The sequence below is a fragment of the Prinia subflava genome, chromosome Z, assembly GCF_021018805.1.
Source record: "Prinia subflava isolate CZ2003 ecotype Zambia chromosome Z, Cam_Psub_1.2, whole genome shotgun sequence".
Classification (NCBI taxonomy): domain Eukaryota; kingdom Metazoa; phylum Chordata; class Aves; order Passeriformes; family Cisticolidae; genus Prinia; species Prinia subflava.
Window position 1 is genome coordinate 90,548,148 of NC_086283.1, and position 16,689 is coordinate 90,564,836.

Consider the following 16,689-nt stretch of genomic DNA (forward strand, 5'->3'; position numbering starts at 1 on the left):
AAATGAAAGAGTCTCAAGGATTTGCAGGCTCTGCTGCAGAGCTAAATAGTTCCTGGCATGGTGATGGCCAGGCCAACAAGAAAAGACAAGTTTAAAGCCTTCCTGTACTGGGATTGCCAAAGAGTGACTGTTCCAAGTAGGCAGCTAGGATCCAGCCACCCTGTTTGAAGATGAAGGTGGTTGGAATGGTATGGACACAGATCTTTCTGTTCATGGGACACCACTCACTGTCTGCAGTTGTGAATGGTCCCACCAATTTGCTGAAGTAGATGCAGACTTTGTGAAACTGTTTCTGTGGATTTGAGAGCAAAAGCATACCTAATCTGCATGTACCATGGCTGTACCATCACCACCAGGCTTACTCTGTCATTAACAGATAGACACAATAGACAGAGATGCTTTCAGTTGTTTTTTTATTGAACAATAATAATATTACGCTCTTTTAAACAAACTGACTTATTAGATTTACATTCATAATGTCATTTATGACTGTTGCAAAATAATAATAATGTATACAGTATTTACTACATTCTTTAAACATTTCTTATCAGTCTGCTGGAAGACCATGGGTTTGATCCTGTTCTCACTAAAATCAAGAAAAAAAATACTTTTGATATCAGTAGATTAGAATCAATTCACTTGCTAGTAAATAGCCCAAGATAACATTATTCCCTCTCAGACCCTAACATTCAATACAGGTTAAAATGTGGTATTATTCTAGTTTGAGATTTATGTTTGTATGTCTCCAATTATCATGGCAAGACAATCAGCACTTTCATCCTGACATTTGGTTGTCTTCTGCTGTCATCATCCTCTTGTTGCAGATCAGCATGATTCATGTCTGCTTTCCCAGGAGAAAGCATCCTGCTTTCACAGATGTTGACTTTGGATCTCTTTAAGGGCATTAGAGTTTCTGTTGTCCGTAGTTTTAAAAGTATGCTTTCAGATCCTGAGCTAAACTCTGGCTGCTGTACTGTGTGTTCTTTCTTTCACTGCAGTCATTGTCAAAGCTCAGGTTGATTTCAAAGGAAATGTTGAAATCAAGCCACACTTCCAATGAGAGTGTTCTGTGTTACAACGTTGTTCCTAAACTCATGGCATTCACTCTGACGCAGCAAGCTCAGTTTTCATTATCTGTGGATGTGGTTGTTTTCAGACATACTAGCAAGCCTTCTCAGTGGTGATTTTTGACTTGCACATATGTCATCCAGCTTAGACTGAATGAGGGACTGCCTGTTCCTGCAACACTCTAACACATACAAGTTTTTCTCCTGGCTGCAATGGGACCACTTGCTCATGCACTTGAGAAACAAAGGACTGGGTACCAAAATACTGTAGTCTGTGGCTGCACAGTCACCTGCTGAGGGTCCAAGTCTTCCCTGGATCAAATAAACTCCCTGTGAGCCACATCTGGGCCATAGCCAGCAGTGAGGATGGAAAGCATGAAGGTCCCTTTGCTGGCCTCTTACCACTCTTCCCGAGGGAACGCAGATATCGCCTTAATGACACCAAATAGCTGGTTTATAGAAACATATATATTTAAATAATGATAAGCAGCTTCTTTTGTTTCAGATCCCCTTCCACAAATGGGTAGAATTTACCAATCTGCTGTTTCTCTGTACAAAATTTTACTTTAGAAATTCAACTAAATCTAATATATGTCTGCAGTGTCTTGCCTAAGTTATGCACAATGTATAAACCGAAATGCTGGGTGTTTTCTCTCTGAAGAAAGGCATATTTATCTCTGGTGAATTGTCACCAAACTTCCAAAAACTAGAAATTTGTTAACAACTAATATCAGTTTATTTAATTTACACTGTTGTGCTTTTGTTGTTGCCACTCAACAGGAGTGCTCCCTCCATCTGAGGTGTTGTTTATGTGTGTTTCTTTCACGATGGTTTCATATCAATAGTACCACTCACCCAAATTGTCTCCTCCATTCAGTGAGAGCTTTTCCAGCCTCAGGCTGGCAAGAGTCAGCCTCTGGCATTATTTAAATGATCATGTTCTATTTCAGTATTACCATACATTCAAAAAGCCACAATACATTTCTCTGTTCAGATACTTATCAAAACAAAAATCAAAAGTCATATACACTGTACAGTCTATTTTTAAGTAAACATTTTCCTCATTAAAAATGGGTCACATTTGAGCTTCAGAGATTACATATTCATACATTATAGATCTACTTTGTTCTTAAAGTGTGTTGTTGCATATTCAATAATCTGTGAGAAATGCATTCACTTGAAAGTCTTACAAGTATAAGTAAGTATCAGCGAGGATTTAGCCATTTCATTACTGGAGAGCGAACAACTTTCTCTTTAACGAATTCCTCTTTTACAGAGTTTCCATCCCCTGATGCCATGTCATTGTCTGAAAAAAAAAAAAGGTAGATTTAATGTGTCTGAGAGCTTTAAAATATTGTCCTGCAGCAATGTCCCTAGTTTTAGAAATACTTTGAAAAATCCTTAACTGACATGTTTGCAGAAAACTCACTAAATTACTGCCAATTACCTAGTTGCAAAATTTCTACCAAATTAAGGCATAAGTCATATTTGTTCTCTATAGTTTAAGCATGAGGCTGATGATTTGACTTCAGTTTCCAGTTCTGACTGTAACACTCCAGTGTGACACGATGGGACGAAGCAACACATCCTAAATAACTACAGCAGTAAACTAAACTGCCCTGCAGCTATTCTCTGACTGAGGCCAGCTGGCATGAAATAGCCTGGTGCGTGCCACTAAACTCTCTTATTTTCCAAAAATAGGTAAAAGATATTCAGTTTGTCAACTGGAAACTGTCCCCGGCTGGGCCTGATTCCTGAGCTGTAACTGAGGTTGTTTGGCACAGCTAGCTGGCCTGGGACAAAGCTTGCTATCCACCACCCTAGAGTTTGACCCTGAAAGGAGTCAAATTGCAATGCTCAGGACCATGCTCGGACACCTTTAAGTTTGCTGGGATATATGTAGAAGCTGTGGATAGTGGTCTTTATAAAACTTACGGGTCAGAAACTTGCCTGTTTAAAACACAGAAGCGTTTTCATCTGTTTTAATTTCCTGAAGATCATTTAGACACTATAGCTACTTCTGAAGACCACTTTTAAATGAAACCCGGTGTGAATACTGCATGGAGTGCTACTCGTAGTGTCCCTGGTCTGCTAACAGTGACAGACCTCTGAGGAGAGAAGTCTTCAGGAAGCTTTTGCAAGGGTGAAAAAACACCATTTGTATGCAGTGAATATCTCATCTTGGCTGGGATAAGTCAAGCAGTTAAACATTGAGGCAGCAGAAACTTTGGGACCAAAGCTGAGTGGGGAAGAGAAAAGGGGAGGAGGAACTGGTGCAAATAAGCTCTCTGGTAAGGTCTGGAATATAGGCTAGAGACAGAAAAAAAGCAAGCACCCTCATTATTTTGGCACCCTCAGATGTAAATAGAACAAGGAAAGGCAGAGAGCACAATCATGTAGAAAATTCAAAAATATCCGGGCTGAATGATCTTGTAAGAGGGTTTTTGGAGATTAAATGTGATATAAGCATAAGCTGCAGAAGTCTGCTTCAATCTAACTTTCTCTAGGTAGAGAACAGGAGAAAGATAAATCTTGTATCAAGACAGCAAACTCCATGCAGCTTAATATAACAGAAGAAAATTAAAAATTGCACATTACCTGCTGTTGGAGAAGAAATGAAATCCAAAGACCTTTAGGTGAAATCCTATATAAGATCCCAGTAGCCCTAGGATTAAACATCTGATGCTTTTCTTCTTTGACTTCTACACATTTGTATTTTGGTTTGTGTTTATATTTAGAGTAAGCATCATTCAGTCAAACATACCTCATATCATCAGATGGGAAAAAAGGGGAAAAATTTTAATCCCACCTCTAAAATCTTCTGTGATCTTTCCTTGGTGCACCAAAACCACTCCAGCTTGTCACACTTTTTTTTTTTTTTTTTAATTCTGGACAGATCTATTACAAGATTCAGACATAAATGTAAAGGAAATAACTTACTCCAGAGATACTGTGACAAGTGACCACAATAAAACATTTAACAAAACTGTTCACCGACAACTGAAAATATATAAAGCTCTGTCCTCATGGGGGAAAAAAGTTGGTTTTATTATGTATTAGCTAACAGTAGTAAATGCAATGTAATGAAATCCTGAACTGACTGATGCAAACCTTAGCACAGCCTCCCACTGCACAGGTGAGCACATGCAACAGATGCAAAGTATTTCAAAGTGTTTCTGCCATGTGTCACAGCTCACCCAATTCCCTGCCACATGTTAAGGAAGCTGCCAATAAGAAAAATAGACCAACCTTGTGTTGTTAATGGTTTTCACACTTCCACCAAAGTACCCACCACTCACACACAGAGTGGCAGTACATCATGTGCAAGGTGTTTTCTGCTAAAATCAACTGTCCCACAAAGTCTTACCTGTGTGTGAAGATATTTTCCGTCGATTTGGAGGCTTTGAAGCAGACAGTTGAAAAAACGGGAACTTCAAGCACTTCCCCGTTACTCTGTCACAGATGCCAGAGGGACAGTTGCAGGTTTTCCTGCATTCCATTCCATAGCTACCATAGGGACACTCTGGAAAAAAAATAGCAAAGCAGCTCTCAGTGATCCAAGTGAGATGCTGTCTTAATAGCTGGTGTGCCTGAAAAGGGAAAACCTTTGAATGGAGGTCAGCTGGACCTTAGCTACAGGATTTCAGCACGCTGACTGGTTTTTTTATAAGTATTTTCCAGTATTAACAAACGTTGATGCACTTTACATGCATAATTTCATTTCCTGTCACTTATTTTCAACATGCTACTGGTAATCTTTCTCTGAAGCATCCTTAGATTTAAATGCACTCTTACATTAAAGATCTTAGTTAAAGGCAATATAAATATGTCAGTAGAAAATTATAGACAATTTAGTAAAGGACTAGTTTTGAATTTAGAAAGGAAGATGACTCCAGAAATTCCCTGAATTCACTGTGTGGTTCATGATGACATTATCTGACTTTGATGCCTGTTGGGATTTAGAGCTGCAACCTGATGCTGTGCAGGGCTGCTGAGGCCGTGGCCAGCAGCCTGGGTGGAGGATGCAGCCTGACCCTGAGGAGCTATCCAGCAAACTCGCCCTCCACCTGGAGATGCTGCTGGGGGTAGCCTCCCACCCAACACTTTCTCAGACAGCAAAGTTCTGCCTTCCCATGGCAGTCAGCTCACCTGCACCTCCAGCCTAGGGTGAGAATGCCCTGAAGGGGTCTCTGGCATTAAGGCAACTCCCTGATGTGCTGCATCTGGTCACAGAACGCCTCAATTCAAACCTCACATCCCTGAGCAAGCTTGTGGAGGAGCACTACAAAGCAGCTCCTAGGACGGGAACAAATGTTTTCCAAAGAAAATTAAGCCAGGTACAGGAGATTTGCCCTATCCCATAGCTGACACATATCACATGCTGGGTCATATAACTTCCCAGAGGTTTTAAATGAGTGGCTACAGCCCTTGTCTTCCTCTGCCTTGCTGTTGAACAGGATACCTTCCCAAAACCATTGCTAAAGAGACGGAGACTGGGAAAATCCATGTCTAAGACATCATTTCCAACCACAAAAATAGCTGATCATTCCTAGAAGAGGTTTGAGACACCCCAGGAGGAAGGTCTTTATGTTCAGATTATCCTTGCAAACCTAAGGTAAATGGTCATCTTGAACAGCAAGGTCTGGAGAATTTCTGATTCACCTCCTAACAGTAGGTGAATGACTATTCAGGGCTGGATCAAGGAACCATCTAGCCCAGGCTTCCATAAAAAACTTAAGAAAGGTGACCATAGTAAATACAAATAATACCTCTCTCCTCATTTTGTTTCTTCTTTTCAGCTATGGGACCTCCTGATCCAGACATCGTTTCTGTATATAACACCCCACAATAAAATTATCCTTTTCAGTTTGTCCAGTCTCCTCTCGAACGAATGCAAACTTTTATCTTAGCCATACAACCCAGGCAATATGAAAATCAAGCTAATGCACTGCAGTGCAGCCAACATTTTACAATTCTCTGTGTATCAAATGGATGTGCTCTTAGCCCTAGAAGATCAACCAGTTCCCTGAAAAGGACTGCACAGCCAGTCACTCCAGCATGGAGATCTTACAAGAGGCCTCAGCACACTCCCCTTCCCAAGAAGGACACTCTTGGATCTGCTGCTTGTCCACATAAAACAAAAATAAACTCCCACCCAAGTAAAAACTGTTCTGGAGTGCACATTCTTCCTGTGCAGAAGAGACAAGCAAAGAGCACACACTGCATGGACCATCAATCTGCCTGCTGCAGAGCCTGGAGAGGTGGGATGCAAAGCTGTGCACAACAACACAGGAACAAGTCTGAGTCCAAAGGACTTGGCTCTGTGTGGAATAATCCTGGCATTGATGAGGCTCTTCAGATTTCATGAAACTGAGATCTGAGGAAATTTTTCTTCTATGATGTTTTAGTTCAACAAGATCCTGCTCCTAAATAAATTGCAGATAGCTCCAAGTGGTTTACTGGAAGCAAGGGCACCAAAACGTATTTTGGTTCAGGCCATAATGACATTGCTATTGATAAGAGTATGATGGACTCTTCTAAAAATGAAAGTATCCCAAAATATTGTTCTGGAATATATGCTGCCCATTTTAGAAGTAAGAAATTGAAGAACAGAGAGTTCAGATATTTTTTCCAGAACTTCAATGTAAATTGGTAACAGGAAGACAGAGACAATTTAACCATCCTGGATCTGTCAGTTATTACAAACATGGAAGTTATTAAAATGAGTGAGCGACCTGGTATCATAGCTGCAAAAGAATATGTAAAATAACAGTACCTGGCCCCAGAGACAGATTGTGCTATCTCTGAGCTGAGATGAAGAAAGAAAAATAACTCAAAATTATATCTGTAATATATAGTGGAAACAAATATATGAGGAATAGAAGTTTTAAACTCCAATTTAAAATTTTGAGTCAAGACATGGATTCATTGAAATTAATGAGAGTTTTTCCACTGACTGATTGCAAAAAAAACCCCAAACATTTTACTTCGCATTTTCTACAGAGCATCCAAGGTTCAGCTATGGGGATTCGGATCTCAAGTCCCATAATATTTCTTTGTTCCCATTTAAAGAGTTCTAATGCAAAGAAACTCCTATGAGGAAAGTGAAAAGTACACACTAATTCAAAAGAATTGTTAATGAAATTAACAATTCTTTTGAATTAGTGTGTACTTTAATTAAATTCTTTTTTAATAAGCTGAAGATCAGTCAATTATCTCAATAAAATATTTCCCTGGAGAGTGCACCAAAGATATAATCTTTATGTGTAAGATCTACTCTTTTGCAATAAAGTACTGTTTTGGGTTTCACACTCAGCCATGCACGAGTTTATTTTAAATAAGGTAAATAAGTGTGTGCTGTATGTGAATCAGCCTAAGTGATTTTTGCAGCATCAAGTCCTAAGTCATTACTTTAACTGAGTCTATTAATACTCCTGATATTTAGATGCCAAGATATTTCCACCTTTAAGAAAATTATTCTCAGGCTTATCTGTATCTACTTACGCAAATGGTACACAACACAGCAAAACCCACTGCATTCATGCTTTGCAAACTCTTTTTAAAAATAGTTTAATTTTTAAAAATTCACCCTACTTCTTACGAATATAACACCTTGACACCTTTTAAATATTCCCCTATTTAAATGGTGTGAGAATAGCTCCTAAACAAAAAATGTGATTATAATCTCTGACTAAAGAAATCAGCATGCAACCTACCCGGAATAAACTGAAAGCAGTGCCTGGCTGCTCATCTCACTGTCAGCTTCTTTCTGTTATTGCCATCTTTCAGGCAGGAGGGTTTCTGTTTGCCTCCCCTGACCACATCCCTGGGTGACTGAGTGCCTCAAAGGCAGAACTAAATTAAACAGGGCAAAGTCTCCAGGAACTCAGGCAGTGCTGCTTTCTCCATTCCCCAGACCCCAGAGTGAGCTTCTGGTCCCTGGGCAGGCAGCCAGCAGTGCCAGAAGGAGCATCACCCCCAGGAGTGTGCAGCTGCAGCAGACACCCCGTGACGAGGCTGGACTGGCAAGATTAAAGTCTTTATAATCTACAGAAAGCCACCCACCAAATCGACAGAAAGAGCAGGGCTAGTGCCTGAGTCTCTGAAGCCACAGTCAAAAATCTCATCTCCAAGCACACCCTGTTTGTATTTCCTCACACATGTCCACAGGTGTAAACAATATTGTCACATTAATAAACCTGCCCCACTACATGTAATGCCTTCTAATGACAGCAGGTATTTTTTCCCTTTTTTCTTGGCTAAGGGATGAGCTGGAAAAATCCCATTTTAGACCTTTCAAGCAAGAGGCAAACCCTTCATGTATGTTGCTGCCAATCTGCCGCAGTGAGTGCATACAAAGCGAACATCATTACCTTTGCAGATACCAAATTCATCACCAAAGTCATCCTCCTCAGTGTAAAACTGGCACTTCAGCCCAGGACCACACTTGACACCATCCATACCCGAGACAGTACGGTAGCAAGTCTCCCCCAGAGCAGCTGCACACACCCTGCAGCAGCCACAGTCATCGAGCACCGTTCGCTTACAGCGCGCCGTGCTCTTGCACGCGTTACTGTCACAGGGCTCGGGGCAGTCTACTGCGTACTTGGCACTCCAGGCAGCTCCAGCTTGCACGGGCATCAGCAGGAGTGTGAGCAACAGGAAGCCCTTCATGTCTTGCAGGAGTAAATGCTCCATCCCAGAGAGCAGCTCTCAGTGCTCAGCCTGCTGGTGCCTCTTGCCGAGCGAAGCAGCGGTACAGAATCCAAAGTGGTAGCTGCACACATCAGCCTACAAGTTTATGAGCTTTATAAAGTGTGTTGCCCACATGTTGCACCGTCGTCAGCTTCCTCAATCCGGCAGCGCTGCTCCTGCCAGCCTTCCTTGTTTCAGTTTATGAAATCCAGGATGAAGGTTGGATTAGCACTCTGCTGCCATCCAGGAATTGAAAAGCCTGAGCTGATGTAATCTGTTATGTTTAGTTGGTTGTTTTGCATGAGGACTAAAAACTCTCTCACATCCGTTTCAAATGCTCAAGGACGTCTGCCAAGAGTAAAAAAAAAAAAAAAAAAAAAAAAAAAAAAAAAGTAAAAAAACAATCAACCCCAAGGAGGTTGCATACCTTCCAGCAGGACAGGGATTGCTCTGACGCTGGGCACACTGCTGACAGGAGAGCTCTGCCTTGCTATCACAGCTTGTACGGCCAGAAGAAAAATCACACTGAATCATCTTACTGCTGAAAGAATAATCTTTATTAGAATAAATCTTTGCCACACTCTTTCAGGGGTTGTGGACAGTTACTTTGGGGAATTAAATGAGATAATGTCATTTAATAGCCAAGCTCAGATTTTTCAGTAGTTTTTTCTGTCTGCATTGAAATAGTACTTTTTAATCAGTATTTAAGTGGAGGTGAATTAAACTTTTCACTCAAAGATTACTGCTAGTAATAAAATCTGGTCAGAAAAAAACCAATCATTTTGTGGAATCTCCCACAGGAAGTTCAGGAGAATGAGCAGTGAGCTGCCCCAGCCTCACAACCAAAGGGGAAATCCCCATCCATCATCACCACTGTCTGCACAGCGTTAACATAGATCCAGGGGGCTGATTCTCCTCTTTTTACACCACTTCTATTCTGACAAACTCTATGGGATGCTCTGATGTTGCTCTTCAATGAAATCAATGTAAATAAACAGAAAACAAATCTCATTTTCCCATCTCCACTCTTAGACTTTATTAATCCTGCCAGAGCCTTGACAAGAAACAGCAAACAAATGGAGTCCAGTGAAACTGATGAGCCACTGGAGACACTAAAATTTCTGCATTAAAAAAAAAATCTACAGGAAAGAAAAAAGGGAGTAAAGCTACCCATAAATAAACCTCTGAATACCAAAAGTTTTTGTCAGTGAAGTTAGTGGGAACCAAAGCAAACTGAACTGTGTATGACCAGCTTGTCACTTGGGAATCCTGTGCCTCAAGTGGGTTTAGGACACTGCCAGTAGGCTACCAAACAAAATGAAGGACTAGACTAGAAATACGGAAGAGGAGGAAAGGCTTTTCTTCATGAATGCAAATGTGAATTGATAAACCCAAGACCAAAATTCTTAACTCTTCTGTCCTGTGAAGTTGGGGAAAATCAACGTATTGCATGTTGCATTTCATACGGTACATAAGAAATATGAAGGAGGGGAGGGGAGGGGTGGGGAGGGGACTAGACTAGTATGTTTAACACTTGTCAAAAGTAAATGTAGAAAAGAAGTAAAAAATTAAAGTGTTAGGTTGAGGTCTTACATAAACCAAGGAAATAGTATTGGTGAGCATGAGCTGACAGAAATTAGCTCAATTAGTAGTAGACAGCTTTATCTTCCAAATACAAAGCAAATATCCTTTAAGAAGGGAATGGAGTACTTCTAAAATAGAAATGAAAATTGCAGCTAAACCAGAGGAGGAACGCGAGTTTAAGGTTATAATGAGGAGATCAATTAGAAGTTGATGTCCTAACATTGACACCATGAAAACTAAAATATTGCAAAAGTCTGTTTTTTTAAAAAACCAATAACCTAATATTTCTTCCATGGTTCTCAGGTCAGCAGAATAATGTAAACCACTGCCCATGTCTGCTGGCATAGCATCAACTAAAATTGACATTGTTTTATGTTAACAGGTCAGGCTGTAACCTGTGGGGCTGAGAGCCAGTGTAAATCCCACTGGGCAGTCCCTCTTTGGGAGAGAGATGCTAAGTTCAGAGAACCAGGGAGCACAGCTAAGGCCAGTAACCCTCTCAATACCCTGGTCAGATCTGTTCCTAAGGGTGAAATAGCCAAAAAACCTTTGCTTTGGACACTTGGTGCATGACACTTTACAGGTGTGCAGCAGGAAGGCTCACCCAGAGGAGATAACAGATGATGTATAGTGTGCAGAACCATTCACAAATATACTTATTTATGCCTGATAGTAACTACCAGCTGGTAAAATCCTGTTCTGTAAATATTTACAGGAAATGCTCTTTGTCTAAAACACCAAACGAGATCTGAAAGGACTACATTTCACATTTGGGGTTCTCACAGGAAAAATGTCCTAGAGAAATGATGAATAAAAAAATTACACACAGATGTGGTGAGGAAAAGAAAATGTAAAAGGAATCAGCACACTCCCCTAGCAACTAGCCAATATTATTTGGAATAAGATGGAAACTGTATCCTATGCTTGGAGCTAGAGGCCAAAGTAAATTATTACAATGGATTAAAAAAATACATGTAATGGAAGAAAACAATCTGAACAGATAAATGTCTGGATTATGCAAGAGTATCATGGAGGAAATAAGGGTACTATGATTTCCACACTGTCCATTGATTAATGAAATTAATCCAATGTCACTCTCCTTGGTTTTAATGTTTTTCTGCTGTTTTACCTGTGGAATCCATTAGGCTTTCCATTACAGTGAAAAGCCTGATCCTGTAAAACTCTGAACTAGGCTTTTCCATGCAAATTGATGCAATGGGAATTAATGAAGTTTCCCCAGATATCAACAGCAGAAAATCTGCCACCATTATTTAACTTGTGGTATAAATATAATTCAAAGGTGGAAGACCTTCTGGATCAGATCAGAGCTAATTTTTTTTTTCAAATTTACAGCATAAATTGTCTTTTTGCCAGATTACATCATAATTACATCACCATATATAATGTTTGGCACTCCTTCTAGAAGCAGAAAATGTTTCAGTTCTGGGGTTCCATGCTTTACAGGGAACCAGCAGTTGTTGTGTGATCAGTTGTGTTTCCAGCTGAATACTTCTGAGAACCATTTTTCCAATTATTTTGTAAATTATCTATTTCTCAAGCAAGAGCAGCCTGTGGGACGGTCTTGAAGTTGTATTTATGCCCTCAGAAAATTCTGACCCCACCTTTTAAAAATCCCCATGAAATGGCAAACTTCATGACACATGATTAGCCTGCACTGGGCACAGTGTCCTCATAAGGTTAATAGGCTTTGTTCATTTTTCTCTTTAGAGAAAGATTCACCTCCACTATTCTGAACTTAAGCATTCTGGCCACTGTTGCTAACCAGTCTTTTGAACACACAAAGTCAGGATAAGCAGGAAGCACTAATATCTCTTAAAAAGTTGGAAAATATTTAATGCATGACACTTGTTGCTCATTTCCAAAAGACAGTCCCTTAACTAAAAATATGTTACCACACATTCCTGAACAATCCAACCTTTTCCCTGGCTTCCTTTTCAAAAAGCTGTAAGCACAATGCTATATGAAAAGCAAAAATTCAAAGGGAAACACCGAAAGGAAGCTGATCTGCAAAATCCAAAATGAAAAGCCAGAAATAGGAAGTAAGAGATAAGAATCAGGAAAGTGAGATAGCGGCAAGGACTCCCCTTTGTATGATTTCTTTTCTTGTATCTTTTCAATGAATTGCTAATTACTCTTTGTTTCAGCTGTAACATAGCAACAGCACTCTGGTAAAAATAGATGCTTTGGGACATTTCCTACTTGCTGAAGGCAAGAGATGTTTACATGCTTTCTCCAGGCAGACCAGGTGCTGTGCAGAGGACTGGGTAGGCACAAACTGCAGGAGCTGTCAGAGATCAGACGGCTACAGAAGCTGAACCGGGTGGCAGCACAGACCTTGTGGCCCTGGTACAGTGAAAGCTGAGGGAGAGATAAACTCAAGACAAGAACAGAAGTGAAGACAGCATGCCTGGTCACTCTGACCATTCTGATGAAGGAAGATGCAGCAAGGACTTTGTTGTCAAACATTTCTGTTTCTGTCAATCCTCGCGGCAGCTACCAAAGAAATGACTGCCACAGCTTCTGTGGAGCACAGAAAAAATATACTTGCCCATATGCCCACGTACAAATACATGGCATGTCCACCCTGGGAGCTGCTAGCCAAACCTCCTGCACATGATTTATGCTCAGAGTTTGCCACTGAAATGGAGCTGAACCCTGTCAGGTCTGTGCTGCTTACTCAGCCCATGTGGCACAGTCCTGCTCCTCCATGGGCTCCAGTCATGGCTGGCTCTGGCTGCAGGACCTCTGCCCTGTGTCATCTGGTCACAGAACAGGTATTCCCAGTGATTTTACAATCACTGTAATAATCTGCACAGCAGAAATCTCTGGCTTTCTCTCCATTCACTTACAAATCAAGTCAAATAGCTCTTCTATGCTTGGAGAATGTGTTCAAGAGGCAAAAAAGCCACATAGTGGTGTAAAAACTCTACTACATGGCAGCAAGGGTGAATTTTTTCTATGGTGGGCAAGTCTGGATTTGTCAGTCACAATAAATAAGTAGTTGATTTAAATAGGGAAACAGGATGAAAAAATATGTTGTGACTCCGTTATGCTAAAAACTTCTTTTAATACTTTCAAGACATCTACATTTCTAGAGGAAGAAAGGTGTTTCAAGGTGCCCAAGACCTCCAAGATCTATAGCAGAGGATTTTTGGACAGTACAAGAAAGTCACATACTTTTTCTATACTTCAGAAAATTTGCTTCTCTGAATATAGTATTTGATCTCTCACAGTTCAAAACTCTGCCTTCACATAAGACCCATCTTACCAATACTTTTGTCAGAAGCTGTTTCTTTTGTGACACTTTTTCATTCTAGAAATCTAAATGACTCCAGATAAGACGTCTGTACACCTATGGAGAAATAAAGCCTGTCCATATAGAAAAACACCTTTTCAGGACTGATCTTCAAATACTCTGTTTCTTTATCAATTAAAAAACCCAAGATGTGAATGATGGTTCTTTGCACGTTGTGCTTAGAGGGTCAGGGGTCCATGTGGTAAACAGCTTTAATGCTGAAATAATGTGGCTATTTTGTCCTTCACTGTTAGACATAGTTAATTGATGTAGACACACACACACTCATTTCTCTGTTGTCATGAAGCCTCTGCTCCCAGTATCTCTGCAGAACTAGAATAAAATATATTAGATTTGAAAAGCATTTCCATCAGTTTTTTCCATACATGAACAATAACAAGCAATCAGTAAAATTACAAATACCCTATGGATGTTATCTTTTCTCTATGCAATCCAATGGTAATTATACTCTGATTCTAGCAGTCCCTGATAACTAAGGAAATTTCCCATTGAATAAATATTTTTGCTTGTTACCTGTGCAGAATCTGAAAGTGCACTCTTTGGTGTTCAACTCCTAGGTATAGATATTAGAACTGGATATTTTAGGCTTGGTAGGAAGTATACTTTTGCTTGCAACTCAAATTGCAAAAAACTCAAGTTTTGATCTCTGTTTCTTAAGATTAAAAATAATTGATAATTCTATAAACCCTTATGGGAATAGAACCATATCTTAAGTGTTAATGTGATTTTTAATTCTCTGTAATAAAACATGTCTTTTGAAACTTTGTTGCAATTAGATAGTTCTATTGGCTTATAACATTTCTGCAAATGTTTTGGCCATGCTTTATATATAGTTTAGACTTGACTAAGTAGCTATTTCCTGTCATGAAAGACAAACCTGTTAAAAGCTTATTATCTTCTTGTGCTCCATGTGTTGCTAACAAGCAAATCTGTAGTCATACGTGTGAAATGTTGAATTGTTTAGGTTAGGGTTAGGTGTCCTCATGAGCTAATGCTTCCATGTATTCTTTGCAATATAGCCAGGATTATTTCCATCGGCAGAGAAAAGCCAATTTGAAGTAATTAATTTAGATAAGCAAGCATATCAAATTTATATATTTTAAAGATTTTTTCTTTAAGAAGAAATCTGTCCCTTTCCTAAGTACTCATCTTTGAAATATAGAAGTTTTCTGAATAATTAGGTGATCCCAGAAAGGCCAGAGGAGGATTCTGCATTTCGTAAGTAACACAACTTCAGGGAAGAGCCAGAAAAGGTCTGAAAGGAGTAAGATCACCAGTGGGAACTATTTTTCAGAGTTTTTCCAGTGTTACACATACTTTCCTTCCTTTGGATGAGTGGCTGTTTTAGTCTTACTTCTCTCTGCCACACAATCTCTCTGTCTTGGCCTTAGTCCCCATTACACTGGTTTTCTCCTTTATTGTATTGTACTTTCTCTCTGATCTATGTGCAAGTTTACTTATGCCACACACAAAAATCATGGTAAAAATAGGACCTCAGCAGACTATACATCTTTATTCCATCTTTATTGCTTTCTCTTGTTCACAGTCCTCACACTCCATCCATTTCAGCTGAAGCTGCTGAAACTTTGGATTAACTGGAGCAAACCCTTGTTAAAGGAGACTTTTGGCTGCTGGTCCTCAGGCATTTCTGTGCTCTATGAATTGTTATCTACTTCAGTGTCTTGGGTTATGTAACAAAAAAAAGTGTATTCTATTTCATCTGTAGAAAGCAGTTGGGAGATGATTTCTTTTTTCTTTATCACTTGTAACTCCAGGGGGGAGTAGGGAGCATGCCTTCTGATAACAGACTAGCTGTTAAAACCAGGTGGGGCAGTGTTTCTTATCTCTTTCATCAACTTTGTCCACCCTAGGGGGATATCTTCTGTTAATGGGCCATTGAGGCTCCCCAGTGACATGACACATTACACCATCCCATTGGGAGATGCTCTGCCAGTGGGGAGGAGCCAACCATTCCCTACCCAGATAAAAATGGGGATACAGGGACCCCACATCATCCTGTTTTCTACTGGATTCTCAGAGGAAGACCAGACTTACCACCACTACAGGATCATCTCTACCCTATCAGAATCACATCTGTCACTCCATGAGGACTCATCTAGTCTGCTTCCAACACCCTGACAACAGAGTGTCAGGTCGTATTCCTGACTCCGTCAGGGTTTTCTAGGACTTTTGTTTCTTTGCTTGTTTTTTTTCTTTTTTTGTATTATTGCATTTGCATTTTGAATATTCCTAGTAAAAACCTGATACTCCTATTCCCATTTTTTTTGTCTGAAAGTTCCTAATTGCAAAATTGTAATAATTTGGAGGGAGGGGTTTTTACATTCTCCATTCCAAGAGAAACTCCAGTTTTCCCTGACAGATACCTGTCTTTCCAAACCAAGACATTCAGTGAACAGGTTTGGAAAAAAGTGAATTAATGTCTTGGCTTCCATGAAAAGAAATACCAGTCTGGCTCTCCAAGAAGGGACCTAACACAGGACCATTAATCTCCCCGGTGTGGCAAAAGGATTTTCACACATATGCTCCCTACATCCTTTTTCTTTTGCTCCATAAATCACATGGCTGTGTTTGCAAATAATATTATTTTTCTTTCCCTGGAGCACACATGTTGTGGGTGAATGCTGACTCCAATGACATAAGTGGTGTGTCACTCATTTCAGCAGGGTCAGGATTTCACATGATGCTTCCAATGTTTTATGATCTCTGCTGTTTGTTTTTTACTCAAAATATAGAAAGGAATGTTTGCAAAGAAGCTCTACTCAAGAAGCAATGAGGAGTAACAGCTGCATATTGCCTGTGACAAATTTGGTCTCATTAAGAAACAAAACTGGTAGAAAGCTTAAAATTATAAGCTATAAACCTAGAAAAAGCCTTATCACTTCCAAATCTATTTTGGCTTGTATTTTATTATTTTCAGCTTTCTTCATACATTGCTAAAAGAGGTGTATTAAATAGCAATATTACAAGTGCAGAACACAACCTTGA

The 16,689-nt window shown here is 39.9% G+C and overlaps 1 protein-coding gene across 21 annotated transcripts in view; it reads right to left on the reverse strand.

Annotated features, from left to right (window-relative positions):
- Nucleotides 1-396: 396 nt before the first annotated feature.
- ESM1 (endothelial cell specific molecule 1) overlaps nucleotides 397-16,689 on the reverse strand; it is a 74,215-nt gene continuing 57,922 nt past the window's right edge. For all 21 annotated transcript variants that reach the window (XM_063421665.1, XM_063421667.1, XM_063421654.1 and 18 more), the window contains 3 exons: nucleotides 8,441-9,110; nucleotides 4,435-4,590; nucleotides 397-2,373 (listed from right to left, as the gene is read on the reverse strand). In XM_063421665.1, coding sequence (XP_063277735.1) covers nucleotides 2,273-2,373; nucleotides 4,435-4,590; nucleotides 8,441-8,765 — 582 coding nt within the window. In that variant the 5' untranslated portion in view covers nucleotides 8,766-9,110 and the 3' untranslated portion in view covers nucleotides 397-2,272. The remainder of the gene's footprint in view (nucleotides 2,374-4,434; nucleotides 4,591-8,440; nucleotides 9,111-16,689) is intronic.